A 16,542-nucleotide genomic window follows, 5' to 3' on the forward strand; every position below is an offset into this window, starting at 1 on the left:
TTTTTATGGACTTCAAACACAACTACTGCTGGGATTAACGTTAGCCTGGACTTTTTAAATATAACTCTGATTGTATTTGTCTGACAGAAGAATGTCATATACACCTATAATGACTTGAGGGAGAGTAAATCATAGGCTTGGTTTTATTTTTGGCTGAACTAACCCTTTCAGCATTCATTTCAACATTTAGCAGCAATAGATAAACGCTTAAAGCAGTTTGGAACTGTTTTTCTTCGCGGAAGCTTTGTGTAAGAGCTAATAAAATATTTAATCTCAAGACAATATTTTGTGTCTAATTTATTTGAGACTAGTAGCCGTGTAATAAGCGGGATAATGTCCACCCAGCCGGTTGTTATCGCAGAATAAACCCCTTCAGAGTGATGCTCCGCTTCGCCTCGGGGTCCTGATCACTCTGGAGGGGTTTATTCTACGATAACAACCGGCTGGGTGGACATTAGGAATAAAGTGGAGCCGGCGCGACAGAAGTGTTGCACGGACAAGTGGATCTCCACCTATAGAAATAAAGTGGAGCACAGCGCGCTAGCAATCACGGACAAGTGGATCTGCACCTTTATACTTGACCCAAACACACAAGAGATATTGCAGCTGAGCTGACAGCCAATGAGTGAGAAGCTCCGTGTGTCACGTGACTGTGATCTAGTTTCACTTTCGGCTCATTGTGATTCCAGCTGACCAAACCAACAGTCACATATGACAGTAAAATATTTAACCTCTGATTTATGTCTGACACAAAAACAAAGATCAACTACTGAAATATCACCACAGCAACATCAATGGCTGGAGCATCGGATCTGCTCTACAATACCTGATTTGCACATTGTAAACGCACAGTGACTTCACAATGCATTTCATTACTCATTTATTTATATTAGAAGGATACTTTTTCCAGATTTAAAGAACGTCTTTCAGTTCAACTCACATAGCTGGTGTTTTGCGTTTAAAAACACATTAAAAATCATCATATTTAACTTATTATCATATTAACCACAGAAGATCCAGTTAAACAGCAACATGTGTGATTATTCAAGCCAACGCTGAATTACATTTACTTGAGTAAAAGTGAGAAACTACTACATTTTTAATGTAATTAAATTATATTCAATATGAAACAGTGCAGAAAAAAGTACAATCTTCTGCTTTGGGATGTTGTTTTTTTTTATCTCTTGTTGTTTTAAACCTAAGGGTGTTTTTAGCTTAGGAAAAATATCTTTAAAAAAACAAATTGTCAGAAGTTATCTCTTCAGGGGTGAGCTAATGCCAAAACAATTAACAAACCAGAACCAACTTTCCCTGAAAAAAAAACAAAAAAACATTCCCTACAAATCAATATACAACCAAACATACAATAACATTCCCTATCTACTTATCTAACCAGTAGAACAGGAGAAACCCAGAACCAGAATCAATCCTGAGAGAGAGAGAAAGAGAGAGAGAGAGAGAGAGAGAGAGAGAGAGAGAGAGAGAGAGAGAGAGAGAGAGAGAGAGAGAGAGAGAGAGAAACAGCAGGAGGAAAAAAACAAAACGTGTCACATTATTACGTCAGGGATGTAACACCCCCACCCTTAAAGGGGTGATGAATGAAGAAATCAACGTTCCCTTAAGCCTTTGAGATATAAAAGGTCATGGTAATATTTGTGTGCAGTATGTGGTGTGAAAGCCACTGATGACTATGACCATCTCATAATGAGACTCTTATAATAACAGCTCCATGTCTCCTAATAATGAGACACGTTCTTGCTATGATGAGAAACTTTCCAAGAAGTCAAAAAATTTTACTGTCACAAACTAACTTTGCTGCTAAGCATATAAAGATGAACTGCTTATTTCAGACTTTGGTGATGTGGTTTCTCATCTGCATGGATCCTCATGTGTCACTTTAGTTTTTTTTTAAGTGGCTTCTCTCTCCAGTGTGAATCCTCTTATGTATTTTCAGATGTCCTGACACTCTGAATCTCTCGTCACAGTGTGAACACTTGTAAGGTTTCTCTCTGCTGTGGATCCTCTCGTGTGTTTTCAGATATCCTGACCGACGGAATCTCTTGTCACAGTGTGAACACTTGTAAGGTTTCTCTCTGCTGTGGATCCTCTCGTGTGTTTTCAGATCTGATGACCGACTGAATCTCTTGTCACAGTGTGAACACTTGTAAGGTTTCTCTCTGCTGTGGATCCTCTCGTGTGTTTTCAGATCTGATGACCGACTGAATCTCTTGTCACAGTGTGAACACTTGTAAGGTTTCTCTCTGCTGTGGATCCTCTCGTGTGTTTTCAGATATGATGACTGACTGAATCTCTTGTCACAGTGTGAACACTTGTAAGGTTTCTCTCTGCTGTGAATCCTCTCGTGTGTTTTCAGATCTGATGACCGACTGAATCTCTTGTCACAGTGTGAACACTTGTAAGGTTTCTCTCCAGTGTGGATCCTCTCGTGTGTTTTCAGATCTGATGACCGACTGAATCTCTTGTCACAGTGTGAACACTTGTAAGGTTTCTCTCCAGTGTGGATCCTCTCGTGTCTTTTCAGATCTGATGACTGACTGAATCTCTTATCACAGTGTGAACACTTGTAAGGTTTCTCTCCAGTGTGGATCATCTCATGTTTTTTCTGATCTCCTGATTGACTGAATCTCTTGTCACAGTGTGAACACTTGTAAGGTTTTTCTCCAGTGTGAATCCTCTCATGTTTTTTCAGATCTGATGACTGACTGAATCTCTTGTCACAGTGTGAACACTTGTAAGGTTTTTCTCCAGTGTGGATCCTCTCGTGTGTTTTCAGATGTCCTGACTGAGTGAATCTCTCGTCACAGTGTGAACACTTGTAAGGTTTCTCTCTGCGGTGGATCCTCTCGTGCAGTTTTAGACTGTCTGCTGTAGTAAAAGTCTTCTCACACTCAAAGCACATGTACTCTCTCACACCAGTGTGTATTTTCTGATGTGTGTGTAAATTTTGCAGCAGTGAGAAACTCTTTCCACACACAGAGCATGAATGTGGCTTCTCCTTCATATGAACTCTTAGATGTTTCTTCAGGTTTGATGACACAATAAATGTTTTCCCACAGTGATCACATTCGAACGGCTTCTCTCCGGTGTGGATCATCATGTGATGTTTAAGGTGTACTGATTGACTGAAACTTTTTCCACATTGATCACATTCGAACGGCTTCTCTCCAGTGTGAACTCTCATATGGATATTAAGATGTTGTTTAGTTGGGAAACACTTTCCACACTGAGTGCAGGTTGTAGATTTCTTGGCTCCTGTTTTCTTCATAAATATCTTTATAGTCTTTGAGCGACTCGAAGGTTTTTCTCCAGGCTTGACATGATGTTCTTCACTCTCTTCCATCACGTCTGAAATCAAAGTTTATATTTGAATATTTAACATTACAAATTATGCAGCACTGCCATAATTTTGGCACAAAATTTTAGATTAATATTTAATTCATTTGACTGAATACTGTCATTACTAAGGGCCGGTCACACTGAGTTTCCCTTTCAATTGATTCCCATTCAAACTCATGCGAATGCAAGACATCGGAAGGTTAACCTGCACATTTAAATCAAGTTCAGACGTGTGACCAATAGAGGTTACTTCACATACAAGGTGTGCAATATTTACCATACCTCTCCAATCTTATCTCCAATTAGTTCAATCTAATTTTTAGATGTTCGGACTGCAAAACATGCTCGTCTTACTTAGTATTTTTGTCTTGTTTCTAGTCAAAATATCTAACAATTCTTACATTAAGAAGCATTTACTAGACAAGTAAAAATTATTGTCTTGTTTTGGGAAATATAACTCAAAATGAGTTAAGAGAGTTTTTGCTTAAAATAAGATAAATAATCTGCCAATGGGGTAACCCAAATAATCTTGTTTTCTGTTTGAATTAAGATTATTTTTCTCACCCCATTGGCAGATTTTTTATCTTATTTTAAGCAAAAACTCTTAATTTTGAGTATTTTCCCCCCAAAACAAGACAATTACTTTTGCTTGTCTAGTAAATACTTCTTGTTTTAAGAATTTTTAGATGTTTGGACTAGAAACAAGACAAAAATACTAAGTAAGACATTTTTTCCCCCCAGTGTATTCTGAATAGCAGCATGTGAGCGTCATCAGAAATGTAACGCCCTGATGATCTCATTGGTCAGTTTCTGTTGATCATCTGTCCGTCATCATCTAAAGCCCGCCCTGATGATCTCATTGGTCAGTTTCTGTTTATCATCTGTCCATCATTGTCTAAAGCCCGCCCTGATGATCTCATTGGTCCGAACAGTTTCTGTTCGGGGATAATTACTCCTCTATGGAGCTCGGCCAGACCGAACTGCCCGACCTAAAAAAATTGTGGACAGGGCTAAGTTAGGCTGGCATCCAGGCTAGTCTGGCATTTCTCAGTTTCTAAATGACTCGGCAGTTTTGAGTTAAATGTTTCAGTGATTCAATGATCCATCCATTCTTTAACTAGTAAAAACTGTCAATCACAATGAACCAGCCATTTAGAAACAAACCAGTTGAATGAATGATTCGAGGCTTCACTCATTAAGACAGGGACTTGCCGCTGGTGGTTTTAGTGTCATATTTATTTATCCATGACAGGCCTAAACCAGCCAAGACCAGCACAAAAACACTATCATCAAAATATCATGGAATTATCATAATCGATGTAATTCCCAAAAATAGAGATATAATTTTTCATCAATATCAAACCCAAATGTCACAGCATGCGAAGCAGAATTAAGAGGACATTTGACTGACATGTACCGCAACAAACCACAGTTCATTTTGTTCCACATCATGTTTAGGGGCGTGAAAATGTAATTAGGATGCTAATTTGACCTGATGTTTCTCAAACCTCCCTCTACTGACCATTTGCTAAATTCAGTACATATTTGATAGTATAACTGTTTCTCTAAATGTGCTGAAGTGTTGAGTCTTCCTATCATGATTGTTCTCCAGCATCATGAATGAATGAAGAATAAACACCAACCTCTTTGTTCTTCAAGATCTTCAGTGTGTTTCATTCTGCAGGTTCTGGATCACTCGTGTTCTCACCGTCCTCTTTAATAAACTCAGTCTTAGCAGATTTCAGCTCTTCCTGATGCGTTGATGCTCGTCTTCACTTGTAGCCTGATGGGAATATTCCAGCATTTATTGATGAGCTGATGTGGGAGGAGCTTCACTGATGAAGTGCCTGATGTGGGAGGAGCTTCACTGATGATGAGCCTGACATGGGAGGAGCTTCACTGATGATGTGCCTGCTGTGGGAGGAGCTTCACTGATGATGTGCCTGACATGGGAGGAGCTTCACTGGTGATGTGACTGAGATGGGAGGAGCTTCACTGATGATGTGCCTGAGATGGGAGGAGCTTCACTGGTGATGTGACTGCTGTGGGAGGAGCTGATCTACCAAAATAAAAAATATATACATTTATTTAGAGTTTGTTTTTATATTAAATGACACAGCTAAGCATGTCTGTGTTTCTGTCTTAAAGTAACTGATGCTCATTCAACCCATAACACTAACATTGTTCTCAAATAGTCTATAGGTAAATGTTGTGGAGTCTTCACTTCTTTAAATTACTCTTTTCGTATTGGGGTTTTAATATCCAATAAACTTTGTTATCTAACAAAGCAGAGCGCTTCAGCAAAAGCAACACCAGAGTCCAGTCTCTAACATACACACACCTCAAAGGAAATCAATACATTACGAGACAAAGGCTTCTCCATATTTGAGCATTTCCACCCGGGCCTGAAACAGGGAGCCATAAGCAGGAAGATCCATTCCAGTCGCTTGCTTTAATATCTCTCAGGATTCTGCCCTGAGCCACATATAATAGTATAACTTATTTGGGAATATTCTTATAGATTACTCTCAATTCAGTTTAATTAAAAATATTATACAACATACAGAAATAAAAAATAAAAAAATAACAATGTGAATTCTTTCAAATATAAATAATCGTAAGAAAAACAGTTGAAAGTTTACTTTATTCATTTTTATTCTCACTTTATTCTGACTGTTTGCTCTTACAAACAAATTATTCCACTCAGGATATGGCAAAAAACTATTAAACTGATCTATTGAAAGCCAAACAGTTCATTTTTTCAAATCTTCTGTAAATTGTAGTGATGTTAGGTTCTTGAACGAATCGTTCTTTTGAGCCGGTTCTCAGCAAGTAACCAGTCGAGCCGGTTCACTAATCGAACTGAATCGATCTTTAGTTTTGTGTTGATGACGCAAGACGCAAAAGCTGAAGTAGCACGTCCGACTGAAAAAGAACCGATTGAGGTGGTTCAAACATCTGTATCTCAATATGCATTGATACAGATTAATACTTTATTTGAATGTTCCCTTGATATGACATGACCCAGAGAAATGTATTAAAAAGCATAAAATAAATGCATAGTGACATCATTGCATGATGACGTCTGGAACCTATGAATCGGCTTTTTGAACCGGGTCATTGAGCCGAACTGTCCGAGAAGAACCGGTTCGTGGAAATGAATCAGACTTTGCATCACTAATAAATTGACAATTAAAGGTGCACTATGTAGTATTTTTGCAGTAAAATATCCAAAAACCACTAGGCCAGTGTTATATATTTTGTTCAGTTGAGTACCTACAATATCCCAGATGTTTCCAACTATTTGTAAATTGTGAAAAAATTGCTATTTTAACTAAGGACAGGGACGTTTCAGCATTGCATTTGAGGGAGTCGCCTCTCAATTGCGTCAAATCTGCGCTACCCTGGGTTTCGGCTTTTATTTGGCAGGAGCGCTTTACTCTTAGCAGTGTGAAAAAGTGAACGCACGGAGTAACGTCATAACATCGTTTTAAACACACTTAAATGTATCTAATATGATAAACAGAGCAGCATTACCTCAAAATCATAACCGGAAGAGCGGATCTGTGCAGGCGCCCCGCGACTGTGTCCCGTCCCTTCATAATAAAAGTCCCGGTATTCGCGAGGCGGGTATTTGTTTAACAATCGCTCCAGCAGCTGTGATCAGGTCCATAACACTCGGTCCTGCTCTGCTTTAGACTACAGTAACGTTAATAACCGCATGCATGAACGTGATTTCTGCCCGAGTCCTATTTTCCACCGGCTGTGATGAGAAGACCACATCTCCCAAGATGCTGCGCTCACACTTTGCGTCATTAAACTACGCATTTGTTTTGAATAGGTGCCCTCCAGTGGACGGAAAGTTCCATAGTGCACCTTTAAAGCTCATTTCATTGGTGTCAACAAACGGAGGTGAATTGATGGTCACAAAATGTATGATGTATGTTTATTTGTCATTTACATTTACCTTTATGCATTTGGCAGATGCTTTTATCCAAAGCGACTTACATTGCATTCAAGGTACACATTTTACATTATTGTTTTTATGCCTTCAAATGTTTTTTTCTTACAGTTATTTACTAATTTTCTAGATATCTTCAATTATTTTCATTAAGAAACAGAATAATGCTAGAATTATACAAAAAAGTGAATTGAATTGAGAAAAGGATACAAATAAACATTCAACTGAGGTCACAAATAGAAAAAGGAAACTAAAAGGGAAAAGTGTACAAAGTCGATAGAGCGGTTATCTCCTCTCCTCCATTGTTTTCATTCCCTCACAGAGACGCGCGCACACTATGCACATGTGCAGTTCACATTCTACCTCAAATTATTGTAAATGCTTCTAAGTGACCGTTACACAGTGCAAGAGAAAATAAGACCACTAACTAATCTATGAACACTGAACAGCCATATCCTTATACCAGTGGCGGCTGGTGATATTTTTTTTGGGGGGGGCGCAGGGTTTTTTTTGGGGGGGGGGGGGGGGGGGATTTACCTATATTTAAGAATAATTGCGTATATTTAAGTATAATTATGTTAATTTAAGTATAATTTACTTATAAATTATACATAATAATAATAATAATAATAATAATAAGTATATAAGTATAATTACTTATAAATTATTTTACTTATTTATAAATCAAATAAGTAAAATAAATACAAAGCAGTACCAAGAAGCATGTTGACTAAATTCAAGCATTAAAGAGAAAACAGTGTCTGCACTTTTTATCTTTTTACATATTTATTTCCCATATATAATTGAACAAGGAAAGGAAAAAACAAAAGTAGCAACAACAGACTGGCATGTTGACTACTTGAACATAAATTTGGCTCTCCTTTCTTTCTGGCCAGTAAATTTCTCAATTACTCTCTGATTAAAGTCAGTCATCTCAGTGACAAGTCTCTTTTCCATGGAGAGCAATGCAAAGTGCATTCAGCCTCTCCTGGGTCATGGTGTTTCTGAGAAAAGTTTTTATTCTTTTCAAGGTCGAAAAACACCTCTCACTCACTTTGAAATAAGAGACAGTGAAAGCAAAAAAAGGGCAATGCTACCGTCACATCCAGTCAGCCACCTCCTTTTCTCATAACGAGAGCAGGTGAAGCTCCGAGTGTAACGTTAGCTTCGTCCTCTGTCACTGGACTGCTGCTGAATTTGTAAATCGGGCTGGTCCGGTCCGAGATCCTTAATTCTTATTTTTTCTTCCAGCGAACGCCTTGTGAAAGGATTTTTTTGTAAATCAATCACAGAATTTAGTTTGACTGCTGCCATCTCTACGAATGTTTAGGCGGGCGGGGTCGGAGTGACGTTGTCACCAACGCTCTCTCGCAAGTATAGAGGTGTGTTCGACATCGGCTGCGGCTGGATGCATGCGATCGGCGAGAGTAGCCGAGTGCAGGCGGGGAGGAGCTGCAAACGGAGACGTGAAGTCGGACACTTTCTGCTTCTCGTGGTGACGCTTGCACTGCGTTTGCAAACTTTATCACAGCTGAAGTTAAATAAATGCAGCATTTCTCAAATACACAGATGTTTCAAATGATATTTTCATCCAATACTTTATATACTGCTTAATAAAGCATCTATTTGGGCAAGATTAAAGTTCAACATATAAACCTACACTATCAATGAAGTGTTGTCAACGGTTTTTATCAGTTTTAGTTTGATAAACATGACAATATAACGTCGCGACTACATGAAAAGAGGTTTTACTGTTATAAATAAATGATTTGTGAGCATTAGTGTAACATAAGGTTTTAGAATAAACACGAAACACACGTGTTCACTGTCATGCAGTGAATCCGGCCAATCGTGGATCAGCTGTGTCGTCATCAGAGCTCGAGCAGCCTCCTGCAGCCACCCTTGAGAATCTGCACCGGCTGCATCAGCCGCCTGCTCTCGAATCGCTCTCGCGGTACTTTGTTGACATACGTCACAGTCACGTGCCGTCGGGGCTGTCTCAAGTCGGACAAAATTTCTAACCGGCATGCACTGCTTCAAGTCTGCTGCCGATCGGTCTGCGCATCGCTAGGGGAAGTCGAACAAGCCTTAGGTCTCTGCGGAACATTGAATGACAGTTGACGAGAACCAATCAGATTGGATCAAAAAACATGTATGCAATTCTGATTCGCCAGGGACTAAGAATCTCTAAGAAATGTTTTCCCGTGATCACATGATGAGAACGGCTTCAGTCCATTATGAGCGCTCGTATTACATGAAGTAGAAACATTATGAATGAAACTTTCTCATCACTTGCTTTCAACATCCTAATGAAGAAAATACAGATAAATAATGCAGTTGTAAGTACATGTAAAGCTTTTCTTGTGATATTTTGCCGGCCGTCATGTCTACAGATAATTTTCATACTTCAGACGCTTTCAGACAAACCCTGACACGCAAACTTTTATTTGAGGAAATCTGTTGTAATAGGCTATTAGGTTTGAACTTACAGAAATGCTTCAGTCGCATCGCAAAGTGGATCTCCACACTCCATGAAGTGTGTTTTTGACGGAGCCGTCCCAGCGATAAAGGTTCGGTCCTGCTTTGGAAGCAGCCGGTAAGTAAGCCTGCTTCAAATGTCTGTGCTGTTGCTTATCGTCTCGTATGTAAACATCAGTAAACGACACGATCGCGTGCTTCGTCATTCAAATGCGCTAACGGACTCCATTTTGGTTCTATGTAAGTTATAACATTGCACTAGTCTGACGTGCAAAACCATTTTGCTTGCTACTAAGGTTTGGTCGCATACAATAGTCCATAAACCGAATCATGTCCTCATAAACTGAGAGTAAATACAGTACATACCACAGAGACGGACGTCCTGTTGTTGCTGTTTCTATTTTAGCCTCCGAATTAGATTCTGGATCATATTTATTAGCTGAGATCGATAGCAAGGGTTTCTCCACGCTTGAGGGCGTCACCGCTTTGCGCATTCATCATTCTTTAGCTCCGCCCACACGATACGCCTCCAGGCGCTCGGTATTTTCCGGAAAGACTCGGTACAGCCCATATTTCTTTTACAAATATAATAAAACTAAAGACTTTTCGGAGATATGAAGGATGCAATACTACTCTATAGGTACACAAGATTGACATGAGATTGACTGAAACTGAATGTTTCACCCCCCTTTAATGAAATAGGTTTGGCATTGGTAAATTGAGACTGGAAAAAATATAACCAGAACATCGACTCAAACTGTGCATGTGCTGTATAATATCGAGTATTATTTTAGCAAAACTAAGCACTGCTGACAGTGGAGAAAATTTCAGTCAAGTCACTGAGAAAATGTATTAGGATTTATAAACTTTTAGTTTTCTTTTCTCTCACAAACACAACAGTTAAATTTGTACTAATCCTATTCTACAAATCAGAAAATTTATAAAATCGTATGCTCATTTGTTTTTTTTTAACAGTCAAATTAAGTAAAGTTTAAGGGGGAAAAAATCATACTCATTAAATTGACTTGTATCCCTCTCTAACACAATAATTGTAAAAGTAACTGTAGCATTTATAATAAATTAGCTACTTTTAATGTCTTGCCAAGACTGTAATTCTACAGTGCAAGGCAATTTCAGGGTGGTGCTGTTGAGTACTGATTGATTAATAATGACAAGAACATGTTTATGAGCATGTGTGTGAGGGGAACGTCACAGTGATGTGTCATATTATATCATATGCGAGATCTCACATCATCTAACAAGTAAAATTTGTCCATGGCTTCACACTTTTGATACATGTGTGCACCAAACGCAGAATAAAGGTACGGTCACACTACACTAGGGATGGGTATCGTTAAGGTTTTAACGGTATTACTACTCTTAACGATACTGCTTATCGGTCCGGTACTTTAACGGTATTCTTATCGGTACTTTTTGAGATTATATATATATATATATATATATATATATATATATATATATATATATATATATATATATATATATATATATATATATATATATATATATATACACACACACACACACAATTAACAAAGATACACATTATATAGGCCTGCACAGTGCTTTAATTTCAGGAAGAATTCTAGTAGGGTAATCAAATGTAAAATAACACTGCATAGTTTATCATAGATAGGATAAATTAATGTTTATTAAAGCTGAAGTTATTCATTCAAGAGCTGCGAGTGATTTTCTCTTTGCATTTGGTTGTTTAATTCGCAGTAATTCGTCAGCATGTTTATTTACACCGCTGCCTCTTTAAGACAGACGTGCAGATCTATAGGCGACTTATAATAGGCAGATGCACTACATTTTCTCCCGACTATCCATAATAACTACGTCCATTTTAGACACTAACTGTGTTTAAGAGACTCTCCAAGACGGTCATTTTGACATAGATGTTTGTGTACATTTGATCGTTTAGACGCGAGTGTGAAACCGAAAGTGTAATTTGCTCGTCTTGTTGTGGGCTGTTTCGGAGCTCGCGCTGACTTGGGAACAATCTCGCACACATTTTTGTGCTTTTAATTATTAAATGCGCTCTTTTTATTATTAAATGCGTCCCACAATTTACCAACAGTAGCTAGACTGTATTTTACAACAATCACTGATCGTGCTGATTCTGTCATTACGTTTGAGTTATATGGAGAAATGACAGCGTAGGCTACCGCTGCAAAGGGAATTAAATTGCGCTAGACATAAATATCAAAATTATAATCTTTGCCAAGAAGCCAAAATCTAAAATAAAATCACATTATCACAATCTAGTGTAAAGTGAAACTAGGCTATATTTGAATGTTTAGTTCTGTCCTCCGTGGGCTGTCGTTTTGCGCTCGCGCTCTCTCTCTCTCTCTCTCTCTCTCTCGTCACGTCACGTGCATTTTCAAAAGTACCAACAGCAGAACCGATAACGTCCGAGCTTATCGATACAACGGTCTTTCAAAATTCAGCCCCGGGGCCCATTTAATACCGGGTTTCGGTACCCATCCCTACACTACACTTTACATTACATTGACAAGAAATATTTGTATTAAAGTCAAGTAGATATTTTTTTATATTTTGAATATACTGTTTTTAAATGTTGAATTCATGTTTATATAAAGACTGCAGAGCATGAAGTCATATCATGTTTTTTCATGTTTTTATCATTTGTTAATATGTAGAATAGGACTTGTGCACTAGAGGATGGATACCAGACCCGAGCCCGACGGGTTCCGACGGTATCCGACGGGTCGGGCCGGGTTCGGACAGATATTTAGAAATGACGTTCGGGTTCGGGTCGGGCTCGGTCACGTCAGCGCGAAAAGGCATTGAACCTTTTAAATTTAAAACTGCTTATTATGCAAGTAGCCAATGGGCCTGTTTAACTTGATGCAATGGTTTGTTTTTGTGATTAAAATACATGCATTATATAACCCTAACATCCGTCTTCCTGCATGCGGAAATTTGTTTATGTCGCCGTGACAACAACGCGCAACACGTGCGTGCATATTGCCCGCGGCATCCTCGTCATTCCAGTGAGCGCAACTTCAGCGCTGCTGGCAGCAGGACAGCCTTGAAGCCATCCGCAGTTGATGCAATCCTTTTTCTACATAAAACCTTGATTAGCCTAAACTTTGATGGATAGATTATGTAAATAGATCCCATGTTGCAGTTTAGGAACCACAGTTTGAGAAAATTGGTAAGATGACTTTCATTTCAATAAGCATTTCAATTGTGTTACGTTAATGTTTTGTTCTGTTAGCTTGGGCCATTTTTAGCAGACCTTTGTTCATTTAATTTCAGTTGGCTATTTGATTGGGCTCTGTGTAATGTTTGATGCCCCGTGTGCGCGCTGATGCGCTCGTCTGTAAACATTTCAGAATGCCTTCCTTACAGTTGCTTAATAAAAGCGGGATTTCCACACAAACAAACGTGCGTGTCATTAGTATATGAGGGGAAAAATAGATTTTAACTGTCGGGCTCGGGTCGGGCTCGGACATAAATATTTGAATGCCTGTCGGGCTCGGGTCGGGTTCGGTTACTGCTCTGTCGGACGCGGGTCGGGCTCGGACAGAAAAATGCGGCCCGATCCGCACTCTATTGTGCACCACCAGAAAATAATTTGAAAAGGTTTAACTGTTGTGTTCTTTGTAAGAGAAAGAAAAGTAGTTTGCAACTTCTAAAAAAACCTTTTCTCTAACTTTAAGGGTGCTTTCACACCTGCCTCATTTAGCTCAGTTGAATCCTACTAGAGTTCGTTTCCCTCTTTGGTGCGGTTCGTTTGGTCAGGTGTGAAAGCAGCAATCGCACTCGGGTGCGCACCAAAAGCGGACCAAACAAGCGTACCGAGACCTCCTTGAAGAGCTGGTCTCGGTGCACTTTCAAACGAACTCTGGAGCGGTTAGCTGATGGTGAGAACGTGATCCGGCCTGGAACAGAACCAACTGCAAAAGTACTGATAATATTTTGACTAAACCAGCTGCCGTAGTTAGCTGCGCTGACATTATGTGCATGACATTATTACCTGATAGATCGTTGGCAATATTTTCGGAATGAGCATGTCAGAGTTAAGAATAATTAATGCACGCCTCCGCTTGAAGTGACGAGTGATGCGCGCTCGCCATTTACAGTGCATTAGGGCGTTGTTTTCAAGTCGCATTCGCGCTTCATTATAGAAAGGTATTGTTTGCATACTGTGGTTAATACAAAAATTGTAGTAGATTATGGCCAGGGACAAAACCAGCCCGCAGTCGTCTCTCCATAGTGTTATAGTTTGCTGGCTTTTCCTCTTCTGTTGGAATTTTCCCACAAAGTAAATTCTGACCAATCGAAAAGCAGTTTAGGTAATACACCATGGCCAATGAGTGATGTGGATGTTGTCACGTGTTTCAACTGGTTCGGACCAAAGCAATCAGTGTGGTGTGAAAAGGAACCAAAAAAGCTGTAAAATGCAACAATGTATTATTTAATTGTTTGGCCTTGGTTCGGACCAAATTAACTGAACTAGAGATGTGAAAGCACCCTAAGTGCACTGATGTGTGACTATTCTTTACAACTACAAATCCCACTGTCATAGGTGTTCAGTTTTTCTATAATAATACCCTCACAGAACAAGGTATTGATCAGCCATCCATGCAAAAGCAGAGGTCAGTGTGGTGGACTGTTGGTACATCTGTCCAGGCCAACATTTGATGTCTTCATGCCTTCAACTGGGGATTTCCAGAGAACCTGTAACAAAAAAAGGACAGTTCAAAATCCATTGTACATACCAGGGTTTCCGTTGTCCGGTAATTACCAGACATTGGCCGGGAAAAAAATTAAATGTCCGACAAAATGAAATCTTTTCGGTCCAATTGTCAGATTAAAACTGCCTCTTATCGATACCGTAAGCCTGCGACGTGATGCCCTCGCTGTCATGACAGCGCTCCATGGCTATGGAGGATTGCAATTCTCCACAGCCTGCGAAGTCCTCATATGTGATTTCAGCGAAATGTATCCAGAGTGGACCAACTCGCCAAGATAGCCTGTGTAATCCCTGTCTCGAGTGTTCCTGCAGAGAGGGGGTTCTCGCTGCAGAATCGGATAAAGACGAAGCAGTGAAGTCGCCTTGCGGAGAACAAGGTTACGCGGCTTATGCGCATTGCAAGTTGTGGAGAGACTAGGGATGTCAACGATTAATCGATGATCGATTAATTGTCGATAAGACATTTGATCGATAAGACTTATCGATCATCGATTAAGCAGGGTCATGCGCGTGCGTGCGGCTCAACCGCGAAACGGGAGGAAAAATGAAGCGAGCGTGCCCGAGTTCTATTTGGGACCATTTTACAGCTGGAGTTACACCTTCATCATGACTGCAAGTCTGCATGTGCAGCCTTTTGTTTTGTGCAAATGTAAGTTGTAATATTGTGTTTATTTTGTGCAGGCCTATCTTTAGCTGATTTATCTCATAAGGATGCATTTGGTTAATAATTAACGTTAGAGGTGAGCGGTAGTAAAAGCGTGGTGGTGATCAGCTTCAGCGTGCAGCTCCAACAGCAGTAATAATGACTATGATTGGGACTGTCATATTACACCACATTAATGAGAACACTATTGGAATAAATCATTGTGATTGTTAAGTATTTGGGTTTATTTGCCGTGTGTTTCATTGCGCTGATCCAGGAAGAGCGCGTGCACAACATGAGTCACGCATTCTGACTCGCGCATGTAACTTAGTTCACTTGTGCATTCGCATCAGATTGTGCTGAAGTAATTTGTAATATTGCATTTATTTTGTAACGTTATATATGTGATCAATCATATAGGATGCGTTTCTTTTAGCGAAATAAAACGCACTAACAAATGGCTTCAGTCAGTGATGGCTACCGGTTTTCATTCAGTGTTTCGGCTTTAGCGCATGCAGAGCAATGCATAATAACGATGATTGGGACAGTCATATTATATAACAGAAATGAGAACACTGTTTTAATAAATGGTTGTAAAGTCATTGGGTTTAGGTCCCGTGTTCAGAGCGTTGTTCCTAGAGCGTGTGAACACCACGCGTCTCCCATTCTGAAGATGAATATCAGCAACTCAATTCAAGTTCACTTGTCCATTCGCATCATTTTGTGAAGATATATAATTTGTAATATTTTGTTAACTTTATATAAATCTGATTAATCTCATATAGGAAGCTTTTTGTTGAGTTAAATAACGTGCTAGCAAAGAGCTTCAGTGTAACTTACCAGTGTTGATTCAGCGCATCGGCTTCAGCTCGCGCAGTTCAAACAGCAACGCACAACTAATAATAACTATGATTGGGACTGTCACATTACATAACATTAATGAAAACAATATTTTAATAAATCGTTTTGAATTAATTGGGTTTAGGTGACGTTTCAGCACGTTGTTCTTGGAAGAGCGTCCACACATTCTGAATAACAGATCTGAGGCGGCGTTCGAGTTGTATTACATGTTATATTTGGTTATTAAATAAGTAATTTAATTAAATTATAAATAACATAGACTAATTTTACAATCCCATAGCCCTTTGTTTAGATAAAAAAAATCCTTCTCATTCATTTGGTGAAGAACATGGCGTTTTGAGCAGCATTGCACATAGGCCTACTGTCATGCTGTCGGCTATAAGCCACTGCTGTAGACGCATATTTCAGTATTATGGTTAACGATTAATCGATTAATTGATCGTTAATTTAAACGACGATCGATCATGGGAATTTGTGAAAATTGACATCCCTAGG

The 16,542-nt window shown here is 39.3% G+C and overlaps 1 protein-coding gene across 2 annotated transcripts in view; it reads right to left on the reverse strand.

Annotated features, from left to right (window-relative positions):
- Window positions 1-1,674: 1,674 nt before the first annotated feature.
- Window positions 1,675-16,542, reverse strand: part of LOC137090312 (zinc finger protein 271-like) — a 31,890-nt gene continuing 17,022 nt past the window's right edge. Inside the window, exons 2-3 of one of the 2 annotated variants that reach the window (XR_010907839.1) lie at window positions 5,001-5,416; window positions 3,326-3,366 (exon numbers count right to left, since the gene is read on the reverse strand). Coding sequence is in view for 1 of the 2 variants with exons in the window: in XM_067454240.1 (XP_067310341.1) it covers window positions 1,898-3,361 (1,464 nt within the window). In the remaining variant the exon portion in view is untranslated. Of the gene's footprint in view, window positions 3,367-5,000; window positions 5,417-16,542 lie in introns of both variants that reach the window. The other variant, XM_067454240.1, reaches the window with a different exon arrangement.

Source organism: Pseudorasbora parva, chromosome 2 (assembly GCF_024679245.1).
Source record: "Pseudorasbora parva isolate DD20220531a chromosome 2, ASM2467924v1, whole genome shotgun sequence".
Taxonomy (NCBI): Eukaryota; Metazoa; Chordata; class Actinopteri; order Cypriniformes; family Gobionidae; genus Pseudorasbora; species Pseudorasbora parva.